This window comes from Salmo salar, chromosome 23, assembly GCF_965601325.2.
Source record: "Salmo salar chromosome 23, fSalSal1, whole genome shotgun sequence".
Lineage (NCBI taxonomy): Eukaryota > Metazoa > Chordata > Actinopteri > Salmoniformes > Salmonidae > Salmo > Salmo salar.
Window position 1 is genome coordinate 2,911,494 of NC_138313.1, and position 22,976 is coordinate 2,934,469.

General features: G+C 42.7%; 2 protein-coding genes across 5 annotated transcripts; both read right to left on the reverse strand.

Annotated features, from left to right (window-relative positions):
- Positions 1–649: 649 nt before the first annotated feature.
- On the reverse strand, positions 650–10,639 carry LOC123723737 (ras-related protein Rab-35). Of its 3 annotated transcripts, XM_014168527.3 has the most exons (7): positions 8,704–8,913; positions 8,377–8,546; positions 7,850–7,900; positions 7,563–7,686; positions 4,754–4,878; positions 3,233–3,357; positions 650–1,190 (listed from the first exon to the last, which is right to left on the reverse strand). In XM_014168527.3, exons 2-7 carry the CDS (start codon positions 8,435–8,437, stop codon positions 1,041–1,043), a joined length of 636 nt encoding a protein of 211 aa, XP_014024002.1. In that variant the 5' UTR covers positions 8,438–8,546; positions 8,704–8,913; the 3' UTR covers positions 650–1,040. The 3 variants fall into 3 exon arrangements, with proteins under 3 accessions (XP_014024002.1, XP_045561956.1, XP_014024001.1); XM_045706000.2 differs by lacking the exons at positions 8,377–8,546; positions 8,704–8,913 and adding an exon at positions 10,234–10,639; XM_014168526.3 differs by having other exon boundaries at positions 8,377–8,882.
- A 323-nt stretch (positions 10,640–10,962) lies between these two features.
- On the reverse strand, positions 10,963–22,345 carry thoc6 (THO complex 6 homolog (Drosophila)). 2 transcript variants are annotated; one of them, XM_014168525.3, is made up of 13 exons: positions 22,045–22,216; positions 21,815–21,906; positions 21,524–21,588; positions 21,222–21,325; positions 21,063–21,100; positions 20,846–20,894; positions 20,696–20,767; positions 20,427–20,529; positions 20,240–20,289; positions 12,507–12,569; positions 12,023–12,133; positions 11,787–11,915; positions 10,963–11,209 (listed from the first exon to the last, which is right to left on the reverse strand). In XM_014168525.3, exons 2-13 carry the CDS (start codon positions 21,895–21,897, stop codon positions 11,129–11,131), a joined length of 948 nt encoding a protein of 315 aa, XP_014024000.1. In that variant the 5' UTR covers positions 21,898–21,906; positions 22,045–22,216; the 3' UTR covers positions 10,963–11,128.
- Between the last annotated feature and the right edge of the window lie 631 nt (positions 22,346–22,976).

The following is a 22,976-nucleotide window of genomic DNA, read 5'->3' on the forward strand; positions in this document are numbered from 1 at the left end:
GTGGTGGAAAATGGTGTTTCATAAAGTATGCATATTTCCTGTGTTGCCATTACATTGAGTTAAGGAGGAAATCAACGCTTTTGCAGCCTGAATGCAGAATGTTTTATATATGAACCGGTCCACGGGGGATACAAGTGAGGAGCCGGCTGCATACATACCCTTTGGACAGTGAGATGAAACGACTCAATATCGCCATCTGCCGGCCTGGTATAGTGAATGTTAATGTCTTAAATACATTAAGTTTGGAGCATAGGTTTGGAGATACCAAAGTAATAATACATTTATCTTTCTGGAGCTAAGCCTCTCTCATGGAATATTCAATATATGGGCCCTTTAAAAACTAATTTAAGGTGTTGTGATATTGGACATAACCCAAGTTTGTCTTCACATGGTTTTATGCCTTTTACTTTTTATCCCATAAGTTGGCTGTAGGAGAGTGCCCTAATTGTCAACATTGAAGCACTGGCACAAACTGACTTTAAGGGATGGATATACTAGATAATGTGTATCATACACACTTGGGAATCTTGTGTTAATTTACCACACAAAAAAAAGAAATGTAAAAAGAAAAAGAGTGTAATGGGGTTCAGCATTGAAATACTGAATAGGTTTTAGCAATGCTATATTGCATATAAAAGGCACACACAGATTGACTTTATTGCTCACTGTTTATTTAGACGTTATATTTGTCACATGACAGTCTTTTTCATTACAAATAAGACATATGCATCACACTCTAGTCACGTTTGAAGTCATTAGTGTATTTCCTAAATTAGGGGTTTTAATAAGTTTGACACGTTGGGGATCCAGTTTCCTTTTTAATGATGAAATGACATTAATATACATTCAATAAAAAATAACTGCTAGGGTAAAAATTCGGCACGTAACAGTGGTTCTCTGTCCTTAACCTCTTGTAATCTTGTCTCAGTGCAATGTCAACATGTAATGTCCTGGCTCTTTCACATGAGCGCAGACAGACTTTGGATGCTCGACTCTCCATTGGTCTGTCCTGTTCTTAGAAAATCTCCTCTCTTTCTCCCTCAGCAACACTTCTTCCCCCTCTTCCTCCTCTCTCTGTGTCTGTGAGAGTTGATGTCAACCGTTTCCTTCTCTCGTTCCCGCTCTCTCTCTGCACGACTCTGACTCTGCTTCTTTGTCCGAAGGACCATGTGAGTGAAAGCCATAAACATCTGAGGGAAGGAAAGGGGGAGAAATAGAGGGGAGGAGCGGAGAGGTAGAAGGCAAAGGAGCAAGACAGGGCAATGACTGTAAAATACATACACACCCGATACATACAGTTGAAGTCGGAAGTTTACATACACTTAGGTTGGAGTCATTAAAACTCGTTTTTGAACCACTACACAAATGTCCTGTTAACAAACTATAGTTTTGACAAGTTGGTTAGGACATCTACTTTGTGCATGACACAAGTCATTTTTCCAACAATTGTTAAGAGACAGATTATTTCAATGTATCACAATTCCAGTGGGTCAGAAGTTTACATACACTGAATTGACTGTGCCTTTAAACAGCTTGGAAAATTCCAGAAAATAATGTCATGGCTTTAGAAGCATCTAATAAGCTAATTGACATCATTTGAGTCAATTGGAGGTGTACCTGTGGATGTATTTCAAGGCCTACCTTCAAACTCAGTGCCTCTTTGCTTGACATCATGGAAAATCAAAAGAAAATCAGCCAAGACCTCAAGAAAAAAAATTGTAGACCTACACAAATCTGGTTCATCCTTGGGAGCAATTTCCAAACGCCTGAAGGTACCACGTTCACCTGTACAAACAATAGTACGCAAGTATAAACACCATGGGACCACGCAGCCGTCATACCGCTCAGGAAGGAGACGCGTTATGTCTCCTAGAGATGAACGTACTTTGGTGCGAAAAGTGCAAATCAATCCCAGAACAACAGCAAAGGACCTTGTGAAGATGCTGGAGGAAACAGGTACAAAAGTATCTATATCCACAGTAAAACGAGTCCTATAATCGACATAACCTGAAAGGTCGCTCAGCAAGGAAGAAGCCACTGCTCCAAAACCGCCATAAAAAAGCCAGACTACGGTTTGCAACTTCACATGGGGACAAAGATTGTACTTTTTGGAGAAATGTCCTCTGGTCTGATGAAACAAAAATAGAACTGTTTGGCCATAATGACCATCGTTATGTTTGGAAGAAAAAGGGGGAGGCTTGCAAGCCGAAGAACATCATCCCAACCGTGAAGCACGGGGGTGGCAGCATCATGTTGTGGCGGTGCTTTGCTGCAGGAGGGACTAGTGCGCTTCACAAAATAGATGGCATCACGAGGAAGGAAAGTTATGTGGATATATTGAAGCAACATCTCAAGACATCAGTCAGGAAGTTAAAGCTTGGTCGCAAATGGGTCTTCCAAATGGACAATGACCCCAAGCATACTTCCAAAGTTGTGGCAAAATGGCTTAAGGACAACAAAGTCAAGGTATTGGAGTGGCCATCACAAAGCCCTGACCTCAATCCTATTGAGAATTTGTGGGCAGAACTGAAAAAGCGTGTGCGAGCAAGGAGGCCTACAAACCTGACTCAGTTACACCAGCTCTGTCAGGAGGAATGGGCCAAAATTCACCCAATTTATTGTGGGAAGGTTGTGGAAGGCTACCCGAAAACGTTTGACCCAAGTTAAACAATTTAAAGGCAATGCTATTAAATACTAATTGAGTGTATGTAAACTTCTGACCCACTGGGATTGTGATGAATGAAATAAAAGCTGAAATAAATAATTCTCTCTACTATTATTCTGACATTTCACATTCTTAAAATAAAGTGGTGATCCTAACTGACCTAAGACAGGGAATTTTTTACGAGGATTAAATGTCAGGAATTGTGAAAAACTGAGTTTAAATGTATTTGGCTAAGGTGTATGCAAACTTCCGACTTCAACTGTACCAGTACACACGGAAGTGCTATTCCTTGGAGAAGGAGTGGCCGCCATGACTAAGGTGAAATAAGATAACCGTTTTAGAGATATGAGAGATGACCATAGTCACACTTCTGATCGCACCACAGCCCAAACTCACAATTCCCTGTGAGAGACATATCAGGTCTCAAGCTCAGCTTTCTCAAAGACATCCGGGATATTTGAGGCTTAGTTTTATTTTGACAGAGCTGACTATTTTTATTTTACTATTATTACTAGGAGGAAGTGAATGAGGTACACCCTGGGTTTAGAACATGGCTGCTAGGCTAACCTCTTCCACGTTGATATTTTCTTTGGCACTCGTCTCAAATACCCGGACACCCACCGACTCCCCGAATCGCATTGCATCATGGGAGTCCACCTGCTTCTTTGAGGGGTCGTCATTCTTGTTCCCCACTGAGGGAGGGCGAGAGAGAGAAATGGGGATGAATGAAAGATGTTGTTTTGGACAGCACAGTACACTACATGACCAAAAGTATGTGGACACCTGCACGTCAAATATCTCATTACAAAATCATGCCTAATCTGCTATAACAGCCTCCACTCTTCTGGGAAGTCTTTCCACTAAATGTTGGAACATTGCTGCAGGGACTTGCTTCTATTCAGCCACAATAGCATTAGTGAGGTCGGGCACTGATGTTGGGCGATTAGGCCTGGCTCGCAGTTGGTGTTCCAATTAATCTCAAAGGTTTTCTATGGGGTTGAGGTCAGGGCTCTGTGCAGGCCAGTCAAGTTCTTCCACACCAATCTCGACAAACCATTTCTGTATGTACCTAGCTTTGTGCACGGGGGAATTGTCATGATGAAACAGGAAAGGGCCTTCCCCAAACTGTTGCCACAAAGTTGGAAGCACAGAATCGTCTAGAATGTCATTATATGCTGTAGCATTAAGATCTCATTTCACTGGAACTAAGGGGCCTAGCTCAAACCAGGAAAACAGCCACAGACCATTATTCCTCCTCCACCAAACTTTACAGTTTGCACTATGCATTGGGGCAGGTAGCATTATCCTGGCATCCCCCAAACCCAGATTCGTCTGTCGGACTGCCAGATGGTGAAGCGTGATTCAGCACTCCAGAGAATGAGTTTCAACTGCTCCAGAGTCCAATGGTGGCGAGCTTTACACCACTTGGCATTGCGCATCATGATCTTAGGCTTGTGTGTGGCTGCACGGCCATGGAAACCCATTTCATGAAGCTCCCGATGAACAGTTATTCTGCTGACGTTGCTTCCAGAGGCAATTTGGAACTCGGTAGTGAGTGTTGCAACCGAGGACAGATGATTTTTACGGGGTCCAGAACTTGGCGGTCCCATTCTGTGAGCTTGTGTGGCCTACCACTTCGCGGCTGAGCCGTTGTTGCTCCTAGACGTTTCCACTTCACAATAACAGCACTTACTGTTGACCGGGGCAGCTCTAGCAGGGCAGAAATTTGACGAACTGACTTGTTGGAAAGGTGGCATCCTATGATGGTGCCACATTGAAAGTCACTGAGCACTTCAGTAAGGCCATACTAGTGCCAAGGTTTTTCTATGGAGATTGCATGGCTGTGTGCTCGATGTTATACGGCTGAAATAGCCGAATCCACTAATTTGAAAGGGTGTCCACATACTTTTTGGATATATAGTGTGTGTCTATCAGTTCACAAATCAGCCATAACATTAACACAATGGACTGGAAGTCAAAAGTCATTCCTCAGTGATTTTCCTCATTACTAATTTTCTATCCATTCGTCCATCTACTCTATCTTGCCATCTACTTTACTCTTCATCCATCTCAGCACACCAAACTCACCTAGGATCTTACAGACGTTGTCACAGTTCTGAGTGATCTCATTAAGCCACCTCTTCACATTCACAAACGACTCTGGGTTGGTGACGTCATAAACAATAATCACACCATGGGTATTTCTGTAATACCTGGTAGAAGAAACAGGGACAAAAGGGGAAAATAGCAAAGGACTGTAAAGAGTACTGTATAACACAGGAAATCGCTACATTGTTTTGTGGGAGATTGGTTGGCTGGCACTCTGCCCAGGCTGGTATCAATTAGAGGTCGACCGGTTATGATTTTTCAACACCGATACCGATTATTGGAGGACCAAAAAAAGCTGATACCGATTAGCCAGCCGATTTTTAGATACATGTAATAAATGACATATACAATAATACTGAATGAACAATGACATTTTTTAATTAACTAGTCTCAAATAAATAATGAAACATGCTCAATTTGGTTTAAATAATGCAAAAAAACAGTGTTGGAGAATAAAGTAAAAGTGCAATATGTGCCATGTAAAAAAGCTAACGTTTAAGTTCCTTGCTCAGAACATATGAAAGCTGGTGGTTCAATATTCCCAGTTAAGAAGTTTTAGGTTGTAGTTATTATAGGAATTATGACGCGTCGACTATTTCTCTCTATACCATTTGTATTTCATATACCTATGACTACTGGATATTCTAATAGGCACTTTAGTATTGCCAGCCTAATCTCAGGAGTTGATAGGCTTGAAATCATAAACAGCGCTGTGATTCAAGCATTGCTAAGAGCTGCTGTCAAGTGCAGTACAGTTTGAATGAATGCTTACGCGCCTGCTGCTACCTACCACCGCTCAATCAAATATCAAATCATAGACTTAATTATAATAAACACAGAAATACGAGCCTTAGGTCATTAATATGGTCAAATCCAGAAACTATCATTTCGAAAACAAAAGGTTTATTATTTCAGTGAAATAAGGAACCGTTCTGTATTTTATCTAACAGATGGCAACCCTAAGTCTAAATATTGCTGTTACATTAAACAACCTTCAATGTTATGTCATAATTATGTAAAATTCTGGCAAATTAGTTTGCAATGAGCCAGGCGGCCCAAACTGTTGCATATACCCTGACTCTGCGTGCAATGAACGCAAGAGAAGTGACACAATTTCCCTAGTGTAATACTGCCTGCTAACATGAATTTCTTTTAACTAAATATGCAGGTTTAAAAATATATACTTCTGTGTATTGATTTTAAGAAAGGCATTGATGTTTACGGTTAGGTACATTTGTGCAACGATTGTGCTTTTTTCGCGAATGCACTTTTGTTAAAACATAACCCGTTTGGCGAAGCAAGCTGTGATCCGATGATAAATTAACAGGCACCGCATTGACTAAATGCAACGCAGAACAAGCTAGTTAACCTAGTAATATCAACCATGTGTAGTTAACTAGTGATTAGGTTAAGATTGATTCTTTTTTATAAGATAAGTTTAATGCTAGCTAGCAACTTACCTTGGCACCTTTCTGCACTCGCGTAACAGGTGGTCATCCTGCCATGCAGTTTCCTCGTGGAATGCAATGTAATCGGCCATAATTGGCGTAACAAAAATGCCGATTACCGATTGTTATGAAAACTCGAAAAGCGGCCCTAATTAAGTGGCCATGCCGATTAATCGGTCGACCTCTAATATTAATAGCACTTAACTGAGTTAATGACTGAGCTAAAGACCCTGGGACTAAACACCTCCCTCTGCAACTGGATCCTGGACTTCCTGACAGGCCGCCCCCAGGTGGTAAGGGTAGGCAACAACACGTTTGTCACGCTGATCCTCAACACTGGGGCCCCTCAGGGGTGTGTACTTAGACCCCTCCTGTACTCCCTGTTCACCCACGACTGCGTGGCCAAACACGACTCCAACACCATCATCAAGTTCTCTGACGACAACAGTGGCAACGATGAGACAGCCTATAGGGAGGAGGTCAGAGAACTGACAGTGTGGTGCCAGGACAACCTCCTCTCCCTCCATGTGAGCAAGACAAAGGAGCTGATCGTGGACTACAGGAAAAGGCGGGCCCAACAGGCCCCCATTCTCATCAACTTGGCTGTAGTAGAGCAGGTCGAAAGTTTCAAGTTCCTTGGTGTCCACATCACCAAAAACTATCATGGTCCAAACACACTAAGACAGTCATGAAGAGGGCACAACAAAACCTTTTCCCCTCAGGAGACTGAAAAGATTTGGCATGGGTCCCCAGATCCTCAAAAAGTTATACAACTGCACCCTCGAGAGCATCCTGGCTGGTTGCATAACCGCCTGGTATGGCAACTGCTCGGCATCTGACAGTAAGACACTATAGTACATCACTGGAGCCAAGCTTCCTGCCATCCAGGACCTATATAATAGGCGTGTCAGAGGAAAGCCCATAAAATTGTCAGAGACTCCAGTCACAGACTGTTTTCTCTGCTATGGCACGGCAAGCGGTACCGGAGCGCCAAGTCTAGGACCAAAAGGCTCCTTAACAGCTTTTACTCCCAAGCCATAAGACTGCTGAATAATTAATCAAATGGCCACCGGACTATTTACATTGACCCCCCTCCACCATTTGCTTTGTACACTGCTGCTACTCACTGTTTATTGTCTATGCATAGTCACTTCACCCCTACCTACATGTACAAATTACCTCAACCAACCTGTACCCTCGCACAATGACTCTGTACCGGTACCCCTTTGAGCCTAAATCTTACAGTGGGTTTCACAACCAACTGTGGTGATAAACAGTGTTTGTATTGATATATAGCTTCTCTACGTGTAGATAGATCATTGATATAGATGATAGATTACGTTGAGGTGATGGTCCTGAAGCGTTCCTGGCCCGCCGTGTCCCAGATCTGCAGTTTGACTCGCTCCCCGTCTATGTCCACCGTACGGATCTTAAAGTCCACACCAATTGTAGTGATGTAGCTGCCTGCAGGCCAAAGCAGAGAGGTTAGAAACACACACGCACGCACACACCACATGCTAAGCACACATTCACAATCTTGAGGAAAATATAGAAAGCACAGTTCCTAACCACACACATTCACATTGTTTAATAGTATATACTGATCAGATAGAGAACAGCAACTCACCAGAGAAGGAGTTATCTGCAAATCGTAGTAGTAGACTGCTTTTCCCTACATCTTGAACATAGAGGTTAGACAGGTATGAGAGGTTAGGTGATTAGGCCTTTCTTCATTCACTTCTGAGTATACAGTATCAGGCTACTTATTGTCCCATTACAAGTAGCCAACATACAGCAAGCCATATCACTACATCATGGGTAAAGGTTTTAAAATCTATCATATTGTCTGAACAGTTAGCGACAAATAAGTCTACTTCGTCAATCATCAGAGCTGTAAGCTTGGTGAGTAAGTGAGGCATGTTCATCATACTCACCCATTGATTAAGCAGATTGACTGATATTTGCTGTGTTACTAAGGAGATTAAACAGTAACCTAATCCTTTAAATCACAACTCACAAAATATGACCTGCCCGCTAAACATCATTGTCACAGCACAGCTACACTTGAATTACACTACTATTTTAACACAGACAGAGTAAGCACTAAGGGACCACAGGAACTTTGTATGAAGATGGAAGTTAAGATGCACTGACTGGAGTCTCCAATGATGAGCAGTTTGAAGAGATGGTTGTAGTCCTTTCCCGGGCCCGCCATTTCTGCAGACAGTGCTGATGGTTTCAGTAATCCTCTCCCAATAAATGCAGTTCCACAGGAACAGTTTCCAGTCTTCCCAAATCCCAGGATGAAACAGTCTCCCCCTATGCTACCAGTTCAGAATGGAAGATGTACAGAAAACATCCTCAAAACACTTCCATTGAAATTTCATTTCCTGTTGATTTCCCAGATCAGTTCCAGTCCACTCCAGACTTCTTATTCAATATTACAAACTATTTCTGTTACCTCCAAAGTGCAATAATTACCAGTTAAATCAAGCCTATTTCCAGTTTAGTACATGGCATTCCGTTGTCGTGCTAAGGCCTCGGTTAGTTCTGGTTCCACCTCAGTTCCAGTTCCTCCCACTAACTCCAGTAGGGGATTCCTAGTTCATTGCAGCACCACATTCCGACTCATCACAGGTTCACCTAAGTTTTCTTTCCACCAGTCCAGTGCAGTAATGTGTTTTTCCCCCTTAGTTGAGCTGCAGTGACAGATGCTGAAGGATTTCTGACACTTTAAACTCTACACAAGGGCAAAGAGACTATCCTCATCAAATTGCGGTCTGGCAGAGTCAATCACTTCCTCCATGAGCATCTGAAAGTGCTCATAGTTGTTGGTCTGTGTCCAAGGTAGATGGATTGTTGTTGCTTGATTAGCTAATACTTAGATATTCCAGTGGGTAGCCTATGGATGTAAGGATTCACGTCACTGCTCTTCTCAGTTACCACTCTTACTTATCCCACAGTGTTGCTGTCATCTCTGCGTCAAGTTATCACGCACCTCTTACAAGAAACAAAATAACAGGCAGAGGGGCCTGAAGGGCTGGACAAGCAGAGACCGAAAGCAAAAATTTGAGAGGGTGAAGTACTTCCTCTTTCAATCTACAGTCCATGCAACGTTTTCATCCATTGAACTGCTTCGGTCTCAATCCCTTGGTTTCACTTCCTCTCTGAGCTATGGGATGGTGGTCACCTTAACAGTATTTGGTTTGTTTCAGGCTTTCCTCAGCTCCCTTGTTTGGACCATAACCTGAAAAAGAACATCTGTATGGCACATTTATCAATGACAATATACAGGGACAGAGTGAGGAGACAACCTGTAGTCTGTCAATTCCCTGTGACCACATGCCAACCCAGTCCCTGTATGCACCCTCCCTTCCCTGTTCACTAGCACAGCTGTGTCTCTAAATGTAACGTTTCCAACCGTTTGCCCCCTCTCCACACACATTAAACATAGGCCTATATGAACCACACCTATATGAAACAGCCTGCATACATGGTTGAAGGCGTAATGGATTGGAAAGAGGTTAAAACAAAATGTTGGGGGAAAGGTTATAGGGTTAAATAGTAGAAAGGGTGTATCATAGAAACATAATTTTTCTTTGATATTCACTAAGTGACCAAAGTATTTTTAGGGACAGCGTCGCCGATTTAAGGCGAAAGAATGGCAAGAACTGAGTTTTTTTCACATAATAAACACATTAAAAAGAGCACACTGGGCGAAAGTTAGGATTTATTTTCAAGAACTGACACATTCGTACAAAGTTAAAATATTTTCTATGGCTTCTAATTCATCGTGATTATCAATGAAAACATTACTGAAAACGCTGGGAAAGTGTCCCTCCCAAAACCTACAATCGTCAGCTGTATGAGGAAAAACGAGCTGGCTGGGTCACAACAATAGCGCACTTCGTAAATTAGCTACAATCGCAAACTACTCAAAAACAGTTGATGACACAAACCACAATGTTTGATTTAATTTAAACCATAGACATGTGGGTTTAACACACTTACCTACCATGTAACCAGAGGACATTATCAGCCGCTAGGATCAGCAGTGACTGCCTGAGCTGAGGCTAGATTCGTTTGTATCCGGGATCTTTGGGGATTGCTATTTGTTAGCCGCTCACCCACAGACGAAGTTAAAAGTTACTTTGTCATACAAATGTAATGAACGCAAAACACAACTCCGCTAGATACCGGTAGAGGAATAATTCCTCGAGAATAGCTAAGTTTATATGCGCATTTCAAACACGTCGTGCTACAAAATGATCAATAGCGATGACTTGTGCAGGTCAGTCGGAAGGAGAACCACGAGAATCTGGTTGACCGTTCCGGGGGAATGACTCAGGAAAGGTCGGAGCCTTAGACTGGTCAACGGCCCGACGTCTGCAGGCCACACATGAGTGTTGTTGAGTCACTCACATCCAAATCATGTGCTTCTCCCTCCTCTCTGTTCACCCCATCTTGCTCAATGTGCTTTATCTTGTCTCATCAATACATACAAAAAAAATTGGTCTGTTTGTACTATACTTGTTTAATGTGATTATAGTAGTAGGCTGGGTTACTTACACTAGCTCTACAAATATGAAATAGAAACACTGGGGAGGGAACCCAACACTCTAGCAATCTAAATGGAATAATCGAAGACTTTATGTAGACAAGATATACAGATTTTTCAGACAATGTATTCCTTCAGAGCATAAGGCCGGGGTTAATTTATCATCAAGACTGATGCACAGATATGGAAAAGTGAGCAAAATATTTTATTATCATAAAAACACATCAGGATGAATCCTGGAATGGGAGTCCTTTGGACAAGAGAGGCATGAGTTATATACACAATAGTGTAGTACAATTAATCAAGAAATAGCACATTATGAGCTCAAATCGGGTTATGTGTGTGTCCTCAGAAAGACAGCGAGAAGGTTCTGTAGGACAGGTTGGTGAATACGTCCATCTGGTGACTGCTTCCACCTACTGTCAGCACCTGGAAAAGCAAAGACATCACAACCACTTCCTTCATACACCAAAAACCACCACAGTTCCTGCTCAACAAAACTCAACCATATCAACACTGAGACCATATCAAAACTGAATATCAATAATATCATCCAGGCTGTATCACATCCGGCCGTGATTAGGAGTTCCATAGGGCGGCGCACAATTGGCCCAGCGTCGTCCGGGGTAGGGCGTCATTGTAAATAAGAATTTGTTCCTAACTGACTTGAATAATTAAATAAAGGTTTAACAAAAAATAAAAAGATGTACTGAAGCTTTGATGTGGACAAAATATATTACATTTAATCATTAGTAATGCTCTTATCCACAGCGACTCAGTAGTGAGTGCATAATTACTTTACTTTTTTTTTTCTCGTACTGGTACCCCATGGGAATCGAACCTACAGCCATGGCGTTGTAAGCGACATGCTCTACCAACTGAGCCACACAGGACTTACGAACAAGAACAGGAAGAAAACAAGCGGGACAAGCGAAGAAGGAAATTTAACCTGAGGGGTCGGATGAGTAATGTGGAGTGTTCAGATGGTATGTCTAATGACTCTCACCCTGTGTTCAGTGCTGTTGAGGTTCAGTGCCAGCGTGTTGAGGGAGTGGGGGGTGCAGGGGATCTGAGCCTTTACCTCTCCCCCGAGGAGACAGTGGGACACACACTGGCCCTCACCCACCGACAAGATCTACAGGCGGGGGAGAGATCACACACACACGGACTGTCTGCAGTTAGAGAAAGACAAACAAACTTTCTTTCTCCCTTCCCACACACAGTCTGACCCACACGTCTCACCATGTCCTGGTAAAAGTTGGCTTGTCGCTGGCATCCGGAGAGAGGGAAGATGGAGGTGGGTGACATGGAGCGGAGGTGCCATAGGGAAAGGGATGGGCCTCCTCCACAGAGCTGGTGAGGAAAAATAAGGGACAGGGGTTAGGGAGAATTATTTAATTACATTAAAAGGTGATCAAATTGTAGGAGGAAATGCTGAGTAATGTTACTGTCTCTGCATTGCAAAAAACATTTCAGGCATCTCGAGTTTTCATCCTGAAGGACTAAAAGATAACAGCACGAGACATTCCACAGGTGGAGTCGACCTTCGCGACTGTTCTAATGTATCGCCACGACAACCACACTGATAACAACATAAGTGCCGCATTTCAGACTGAGGTACAGAACAAGACAGGACAATTTCTAGAAAGAGAGAGCTCATCCTATGGGGGAAGGGACGGTTGACTTATGGGAAAAAACTAAATTGCCAGGGCTGCCCTTTCCTCACCATCCAATCAGAGTCGGTCGTCAGGCAGCTGATCCACTTGCCATATTGGGGGCGGGCGCATTCCTAGAATGAGGGAGTGAGAGAAGAGAGAAAGAGTAGAAGCATTATGATTTTGTTTGTAGTATGATGTGTATTTTGTTACGCAATCTGCAGAAAGGGGCGGCGGACTTTGTATTTTTATAAATAACAGCTAGTGCACGATATCTAAGAAGTCTCGAGCTATTGCTCACCTGAGGTAGAGTATCTCATGATAAACAGTAGACCACACTACCTACCTAGAGAGTTTTCATAGTTGTTTACATACCACCACAGTCAGAGGCTGGCACTAAGACAGCATTGAATGAGCTGTATTCCACCATAAGCAAACAGGAAAACGCTCACCCAGAGGCGGCGCTCCTAATAGCCAGGGAATTTAATGCAGGAATTTAATCAGTTTTAGCAAATTTCTATCAGCATGTTAAATGTGCAACCAGAGGAAAGAAAACTCTGAACCACGTTTATTCCATACAGAGATGGATACAAAGCTCTCCCTCGCCCTCCATTTGGCAAATCTGACCATAATTCTATCCTCCTAATTCCTGCTTACAAGCAAAAATTAAAGCAGGAAGCACCAGTGACTAGATCAATAAGAAAGTGGTCCGATGAAGCAGATGCTAAGCTACAGGACTGTTTTACTAGCACAGACTGGAATATGTTCCGGGATTCCTCCGATGGTATTGAGGAGAACACCACATCAGCCATTGGCTTCAACAATAAGTGCATCGATGACGTCGTCCCCACAGTGACCGTACGTACATACACCAACCAGAAGCCATGGATTACAGGCAACATCCGCACTGAGCTAAAGGCTAGAGCTGCCGCCTTCAAGGAGCGGGATTCTAACCCGGAAGCTTTAACCCAAAATCCCGCTATGCACTCCGACAAACAAGTAAAGTGTCAATACAGGACTAAGATCGAATCGTACTACACCGGCTCTGACGCTTGTCGGCTGTGGCAAGGCTTGCAAACCATTAGACTACAAAGGGAAGCATAGCCGAGAGCTGCCCAGTGACACGAGCCTATCAGACGACCTAAACTACTTCTATGCTCGCTTCGAGGCAAATAACATTGAAACATGCATGAGAGCACCAGCTGTTCTGGAAGACTGATCACGCTCTCTGCAGCCGATGTGTGTAAGACTTTTAAACAGGTCAACATTCACAAGGCTGCAGGGACAGATGGATTACCAGGACATGTACTGTGAGCATGCGCTGACCAATTGGCAAGTGTCTTCACTGACATTTTCAACCTCTCCCTGTCCGAGTCTGTAATACCAACATGCTTTAAGCAGACCACCATAGTGCCTGTGCCCAAGAACACTAAGGTAACCTGCCTAAACAACTACCGACCCGTAGCACTCACATCTGTAGCCATGAAGTGCTTTGAAAGGCTGGTCATGGCTCATATCAACACCATTAGCCCAGAAACACTAGACCCACTCCAATTTGCATACCACCAACAGATCCACAGATGATGCAATCGCTATTGCACGCAACACTGCCCTTTCCGACCTGGACAAAAGGAACACCTATGTGAGAATGCTATTCATTGACTACAGCTCAGCGTTCAACACCATAGTGCCCTCAAAGCTCATCAATAAGCTAAGGACCCCGGGACACCTCCCTCTGTAAATGGATCCTGGACTTCCTGACGGGCCGCCCCCAGGCGGTAAGGGTAGGTAACAACACATCCGCCACGCTGATCCTCAACACAGGGGCCCCTCAGGGGTGCGTGCTCAGTCCCCTCCTTCACTCCCTGTTCACTCATGACTGCAAGGCCAGGCACGACTCCAACACCATGATTAAGTTTGCCGATGACACAACAGTGGTAGGCCTGATGAGCCTATAGGGAGGAGGTCAGAGACCTGGCCGTGTGGTGCCAGGACAACAACCTCTCCCTCAACGTGATCAAGACAAACGAGAGGATTGTGGACTACAGGAAAAAGAGGACTGAGCAGGCCCCAATTCTCATTGACAAGGATGCAATGGAGCAGGATGAGAGCTTCAAGTTCCTTGGTGTCCACATCCAACAAACTATCATAGTCCAAACACACTAAGACAGTTGTGAAGAGGGCACGTCAAAGCCTATTCCCCTCAGGAGACTGAAAAGATTTGGCATGGGTCCTCAGATCCTCACAAGGTTCTACAGCTGCACCATTGAGAGCATCCTGACTGGTTGCATCACTGCCTAGTATGGCAATTGCTCGGCCTCTGACCGCAAGGCACTACAGAGGGTAGTGCGAACGGCCCAGTACATCACCGGGGCCAAGCTTCCTGCCATCCAGGACCTCTATAGCAGGTGTCAGAGAAAGGCCCTAAAAATTGTCAAAGCCTCCAGCCACCCTAGTCAGACTGTTCTCTCTGCTACTGCACAGCAAGCGGTACCGAAGCGCCAAGTCTATGTCAAAGAGGATTCTAAACAGCTTCTACTACCAAGCCATAAGACTTTTGAACATCTAATCAAATGGCTAACCAGACTATTTGCATTGCCCCCCCCCCCCCCCTCCTTTTTACACCGCTGCTACTCTCGTTGTTATCATCTATGCATAGTCACTTTCATAACTCTACCTACATGTACAGTGGGGGGAAAAAAGTATTTGATCCCCTGCTGATTTTGTACGTTTGCCCACTGACAAAGAAATGATCAGTCTATAATTTTAATGGTAGGTTTATTTGAACAGTGAGAGACAGAATAACAACAAAACAATCCAGAAAAACGCATGTCTAAAATGTTATAAAATGATTTGCATTTTAATGAGGGAAATAAGTATTTCACACCCTCTGCAAAACATGACTTAGTACTTGGTGGCAAAACCCTTGTTGGCAATCACAGAGGTCAGACGTTTCTTGTAGTTGGCCACCAGGTTTGCACACATCTCAGGAGGGATTTTGTCCTACTCCTCTTTGCATATCTTCAAGTCACTAAGGTTTCGAGGCTGACGTTTGGCAACTTGAACCTTCAGCTCCCTCCACAGATTTTCTATGGGATTAAGGTCTGGAGACTGGCTAGGCCACTCCAGGATCTTAATGTGCTTCTTCTTGAGCCACTCCTTTGTTGCCTTGGCCGTGTGTTTTGGGTCATTGTCATGCTGGAATCCCCATCCACGACCCATTTTCAATGCCCTGGCTGAGGGAAGGAGGTTCTCACCCAAGATTTGACGGTACATGGCCCCGTCCATCGTCCCTTTGATGCGGTGAAGTTGTCCTGTCCCCTTAGCAGAAAATCACCCCCAAAGCATAATGTTTCCACCTCCATGTTTGCCCGGTGGAGATGGTGTTCCTGGGGTCATAGGCAGTCATTCCTCCTCCTCCAAACACGGCGAGTTGAGTTGATGCCAAAGAGCTCCATTTTGGTCTCATCTGACCACAACACTTTCACCCAGTTGTCCTCTGAATCATTCAGATGTTCATTGGCAAACTTCAGACGGGCATGTATATGTGCTTTCTTGAGCAGGGGGACCTTGCGGGCGCTGCAGGATATCAGTCCTTCACGGCGTAGTGTGTTACCAATTGTTTTCTTGGTGACTATGGTCCCAGCTGCCTTGAGATCATTGACAAGATCCTCCCGTGTAGTTCTGGGCTGATTCCTCACCGTTCTCATGATCATTGCAACTCCACAAGGTGAGATCTTGCATGGAGCCCCAGGCCGAGGGAGATTGACAGTTCTTTTGTGTTTCTTCCATTTGCGAATAATCGCACCAACTGTTGTCACCTTCTCACCAAGCTGCTTGGCGATGGTCTTGTAGCCCATTCCAGCCTTGTGTAGGTCTACAATCTTGTCCCTGACATCCTTGGAGAGCTCTTTGGTCTTGGCCATGGTGGAGAGTTTGGAATCTGATTGATTGATTGCTTCTGTGGGTGGACAGGTGTCATTTATACAGGTAACAAGCTGAGATTAGGAGCACTCCCTTTAAGAGTGTGCTCCTAATCTCACCTCGTTACCTGTATAAAAGACACCTGGGAGCCAGAAATTTTTCTGATTGAGAGGGGGTCAAATACTTATTTCCCTCATTAAAATGAAAATCATTTTATAACATTTTTGACATGCGTTTTTCTGGATATTTTTGTTGTTATTCTGTCTCTCACTGTTCAAATAAACCTACCATTAAAATTATAGACTGATCCTTTGTCAGTGGGCAAATGTACAAAATCAGCAGGGGATCAAATACTTTCCCCCCCCACTGTACATATTACCTCAACTAACCGGTACCCCTGCACATTGACTCTGTACTGGTACCCCCCCCCCCCCCCCTGTATATAGGTCTCGTTATTGTTATTTTACTGCTGCTCTTTAATTACTTGTTACTTTTATTTCTTACCTGTATTTTCTTTTAAACTGTATTGTTGGTTTGGGTCTCGTAAGTAAGCATTTCACTGTATGGTCTACGCCTTTTGTATTCGGCGCATGTGACTAATACAATTTGATTTGACAGGGATGTCAAACACTCAGCCTGCTGCACAGGCCCTATGCAGGTTCTAGTGTAGACCGCCTTTCCGGTTAAATAATGTTAAGGAGTGTTTTGTCAACACTAAATTATTAAACTGGTGAGAAATCTGTGATCGTTGAAAAAAATAATTTAGTTTGCTTGATTTACTATCATCCTAAATTAAGATAATTATTTTGCAATATCTAATTAAAATGTATATTACCCAACTAAACAAGCTAATGTTTTGACCACATCGAATTGGGGGAATTACACATCGTTTTACCTCAGATTGGTGATGTTAGTATAAAAAAGTTTATAGTCAACACGATGACAAAAGATTAATTGCTTAAAACAGATCAATATGTTTGGTTTTGTACTGTTGATTTTGTCATACGCACTGAGGTTCGCAGGACTTAGAAGGCAGCCATCATTTTCTTTCTGAAATGGCATGGATAATTTGGTAGTTCGTTCTTAAACGACACTAGCCACTCACAAATGCACAAACTTGACAGTCAAACGATCACTTAAATAGCAGCCAACAGTTGTCACTGTTGATATCCTATGGAGGGTTGTGATTAGTTGAAGTTAACAGAAAGTCCCCCCCCCCCCCCCATACTATAGGCCAGTCCAAAATATAGATATAAGCCTTCTACACATTCTCATCTAAACAACAATGTATAGGTTATTCCAAGTTTTCATGTGGCCTTTGAATAGTGTTAGTTTAAACAGCGCGACAGCCAAATGTTTGCCCCCTGTTCTATTGATTTTCAGCGGAATCGATGGAATTTACAAAAAGTGTGGCGGTACACTTACTGCGTTGGCGACCCACTTGAAGCAAATTACAACTTCAAAATGTAGCTAGCTGTCTTCTACAAATTGTCCTCTAACCAGTGATGTACACATCATTCACAGACTGCGTGTAGTTTTTGAGCTGTTACTTTTAACAGGACATACAACATTACTATTACATTTTAGTCATTTAGCAGACGCTCTTATCCAGAATGACTTACAGTAGTGAGTGGATACATTTTCTTACTGGTCCCCTGTGGGAATTGAACCCACAACCCTGGCGTTGCAAGTGTCATGCTTTACCAACAACCTCATGAGACCTCATATCCCTCCTCTTGCGCAACAATTGATTTCAACGTGATAATCGATAGGAGTGATTGCAGGGGCGGAAATCCCGGGGGGCACACGACCCCCCCATCCTGGGAAAAATATGATTTGTCCCCCCCAATATATCACTGAAACATAACTATGTAATTTAAATAATATTAATAATACGCAATGAAAGCAATTGTGCTGATTATAGACACTTAATAGCGCGTTTTTAAGTTTCAAAAAATTGCGACCCCCCCCCACCCTTTGCCTCACAATGGTTTGATTCACTGCCAGTTCCTTAGCTTGCTAGGTAACAGAGAGGTCGTATCTACTGTCTGAAAGGCACTCAATGCACGTAACTGACGTGAGGTTAATCCAGTCAATCGCGCACACACACACTAGCTGAATATGCAAAGCTAGCGCGCAAATATTAACTATTAAGCTAGCTAGTACCTATTCCATTTATGTGACGTCGTCAAAGATGGAATCTTTGCTATCGTCAATTTATTCCAAGATCAGCATGCAGATTATGTAAGTTAGTGCTTCAAAGTCCCTGTGATAAGGTTAGCGATAAACTGAAATCCAAACTGAACTACACTCTCTTCTACCATTGTCTTAAATATATTTAATGGTCTCGTTGCAAAAGCTAAATTGTCGCAAGGGAACTTTTATTTATCTATTTTATTTCACCTTTATTTAACCCGGGTAGCAAAGATTATAGCAAACACCACTGAAACTGAATTGGTGCTCGCTAGCTTTGCAAATTCAGCTATTGTTGGAAGCCAGCCAATATGAAACAAACTATTAAAATTACAAAAGGTTGCAGCATATGTTGTGTAAATGGTGAACTCATACAGCTGTCAACTCTTGTCATTTTAATCCGTTTCACATTTGCTAGCTACCCTTTTAGATCGAAGCCCAAATAGAATGATTGAAGATGATAGAAGCCCATCTCCTACTGTAAATAACCTACACACTGTGTGTGTAGCCAGCCAGTCAGGTAGAAAAATGGCAGAAAAATAAAAGACGGACATCAGAGTATTTTTCAATACACCAAAACGCATAGTAAGAACCCTAGTAGCCTAATATCTCAAAGACTAGTTGATAAAATGTTCATAAGAAAGAAATGAAATTCCAATGGAAATGTTTCACAATGATCGTCATTAGGCAGAGCAGGCAACAGATGGCACACAGACAGCAGAGTTGGGGACAGATATGCAGGGACAGACTGGCAGAGACAGGGAGTCTCAGGTAAGTTTGTTGAGTCTTTGTTTGGCAACATTATGAAAGGTTCTCAATTTTTTTGACTTGTAAAATAGGAACATAATTGGAAAATGCCATGGATACCCCCACTCTCAACTTAAACTGGTGACTGAACTAACATTTGTTAAAGGCAATGGTATTGCTGTTGTGATTAGTTGTGTAGTTTTGGGTACCGGTAGTTAGGAGTACGGCAAACACCTTATTTCTTTGGTTCCTCAATATACATTTACCATATTACAATGTAGGCTATGTGTTACAGCACTACTTTTGGTGTCCCCCTCAGGAATTGCTCTTGAGAAAATTTCATGTAATTGTCCCCTCCAAAGTTGATATCAGATTTTCGCCCCCGGAGTGATTGACAAAACAGTGTTGAGTTTGTCTTTCTGTTTTGGTGAACCTTGTACCAAAATGCAACATTCCAAAATGTAGCCAACTGTTCTGCAGGTTTTCCTTTAACCAGTGATGTAAAAATATATCCAGTTTACATGTTTTTTGAGCTGTGGTAGTTTCAACAGCACATACATGTGCAACAAAAGTAATCATATGGTTGTGAATATGTAGATTGGGCTATTTATCAATATGTCTTGGCAACAGGAAGGAACAAGAGCATCATTTAACTTAGTTTTAGCAATATATAAATTGAACTTAACATCAATTTCCAATGGTATTGTACTTAAATCAGGTAACAACCGCTTGATGAATACAAAAATAGGCTGTGATTGATTTATTTTTGATGATATACCAGAAATCACCAAAACAGGTTTGCCCTGCCTACATATAAAACATGTTTTTGGTTAAACAAAAAATTACTTAAATATACTTTTGCATGTAAGAAAGATGCTACATTATAACTTCTGTACATATGGAGGGTAGGGGCAGGCAACCACCCATCCCAATATCTTACCTCATATTTGTAGACCTCAATGCAGTGTACGGATTGGCCAGTCCTGTAGTCTGGAGGCGGAGTTCAGAGAGTGAGATACATGACAACACTAGAGTATAATGTAATACAGCCATGCATTGATTGCAGATGTGTCAATGACAGATAGCGTAACCTGAAGCAGTGATAGGTTGATGCATCCGTCACTCACCCCATATCCTGACAGCGCCGTCCTCACTCCCAGAGAGGATCTCCCCCTCCCTCTCTCTCACACTCAGACAGTGGATGTAGTCTGTATGACCCTGCAGAACTGACTGGGGAAGGGAGAGAGAACAAAGGTTAAGTGTGGGATAGCGAGAGAGGAAAGGATGAAGAGAGAAGATATTAAAAGATGTAGCAACGAAGAATATTTATTTAAAATGTTCAACATCACATGGGTGAATCTTGAGACCGAATCGAAGCAATGAATATTTCTCAAACCTTAAAGACGCCACTTTCCAGATCCATTATGTGGATGTTATTGTCCCCTCCACCAATCACTAGACTGTTCTCCTGAGAGAGTGAGAAAGAGAACACTTGTCTCAGTACAGTGAGGTACTTAATGAATCTGACAAGTGTCTGTGTACTCACAGTGGGATTGATAGTCATGGCATTGATCTCTGGGATCTCCAGGCTGGATCTGCAAAGAGGGGCATTTATGAACAAACACTTTTTGGCTACAAACATCAGACAGCAAAGACAAAACATCTGGAGATAAAATAACCAACACAAATGTACACAGTCTACACACACACACACACTTTCTTGTGTTTTCTAAAAACAAATTTAGGGCTGATTGGTGCCTTACTTGTAATTCGGCCTCTTTGTCCAAGCAGCCTTGGTATTCTGGGAGAGAGACACAGAGACTTGGTCGATATCACATACTGTCATAGACTGTATAGAAATACTGTTCACACTAAACAGCCATTCATTTTGGTAGGCTTGCTTTATCTTGTAATGGCCGTACCCGCTTGATAAGCTCCGCCCAGCTCCAGGCGCTGATCTCGCCATTGCCGGCACTCAGGAGGTGAGAGTCCGTGGAGAGGAGAGAGAAGACGGGCCCCTCGTGAGCTGAGTGAGAATAAACGTGTGAAGGGGAGAAAGACAGAAAATTAAGAAATAGAAGAGGAGTAGACTGACAGGTGTCCCACTTAATCTAGGGATGAAGGGTGAGATACAGCATGTCTTGAAAGCTATTTCACACTGGTGTTCTACCATAAAGTAGCAAGTAGAGACTGTTTGAACATATCAAAGGAAAGAAAGACTAACCAGTAAATGTGAGGATGGGTTTCTGGCTCAGATCTGTAGCATCTGGGCTAAGCGCTGAGGAGAGACTGGGGAAAATTATATAAATAGCATTTTACTATAAAGAACTAAGTAAATAAGATACATTGGACTTGGGCACCTCAAATGTGCTTTATCCATTCAAACATTAAAATGATACATTTGTATTGCAGGGACAGTTTGATTACATAATCTCTGTTCATATCATAATATTTCTCACTACTCAAAGTGCAAGCAGCCAGTAAACTGCATGTCCTCGACCTAGCTCGGTCTCACCTGAACACCGCTATCTCGCCGTAGTTGTTGCCGGCGGCTAGGAAACGACCACAGGGAGAGAAACTCTGGGAGAACACGGACATGTGGAGGTGCTGGACGAAGAACACAATGACACATAGCTAATGTAATTAAGATATCAGATTTATAAAAGCAATAGCAGCATTTTAAAACATATTGAATGGGCATGATACAAGTATTGCTAGCTAAATGTTCAACGTTAGTAACATTACCTAACTAATGTAGCTAGCTAGATGACAAATAACATGTCTGTAAGCGTTCATGTAGCTAGTGCAAATTAACACGATTGCTAGCAATGTAGTTATCTGAGCAGGCGACTTGATTGCCGTTGATTGCATGACTATTCCTGATATGCTCAGAAGAAAACAGTATAGATGGTAGACACTGTTACCTCGACAGGACCCATTGTGAAGACAAATATACAGTTTTAAGCGTCAGAAAATATAAATATTGTTGAGCTCAACTTCTGTTTACGAATTTCGTGTTTCCCATTTAAACCAAACAGTCGCCAAAATATACAATGAGACAGATATTTCACCGGATGTATTAATGTGAAGCATCCGGTTGGCGTTTCCGTTCACTACCAAATATGATGATGAGAGGAAGCCCAGTGGCCGACTTGGTGACGTGTGGTTGTTTCAGCGCAGTTCCCGAGTTGGAATATTACTACCTTAAATAATACTTTTAAGATCAATTGGATAAAACAATTCCTAAGAAGACCCACTTCTATCTGGAATTTTATTCCTCATCATGTTTTCTCTACTTTTGGTGGCCTTAACTTCATGTTGTTTTGCAATTATAATATTGACAAAGTTCCAGTGAAACGTTCTGCTTTTCATCGGCAGGTTTTCTTGCCATGGTCCTTAATTTATAAACATAATTTTTCTCCACACAGATATTATATATGGAATAACACCTAAAGATTTTGCAATTGTTTTAGATGCCATTCCCTCAGGTGTTGCTTTATTATTCCGGAACGTGTCAAGACCTGACCCTCAGAGCCTACCTTCTATTGACCCTGTTAACTCATCGGTAGGAAAGATTTGTTTCTCTTTTGGTCCATTCAACAACAGAGCGATACGAACCTTGTTTCAGCGGGATGTTGTATCTATACCTTCTGTAATGCCTTATTAGAATGGATTTA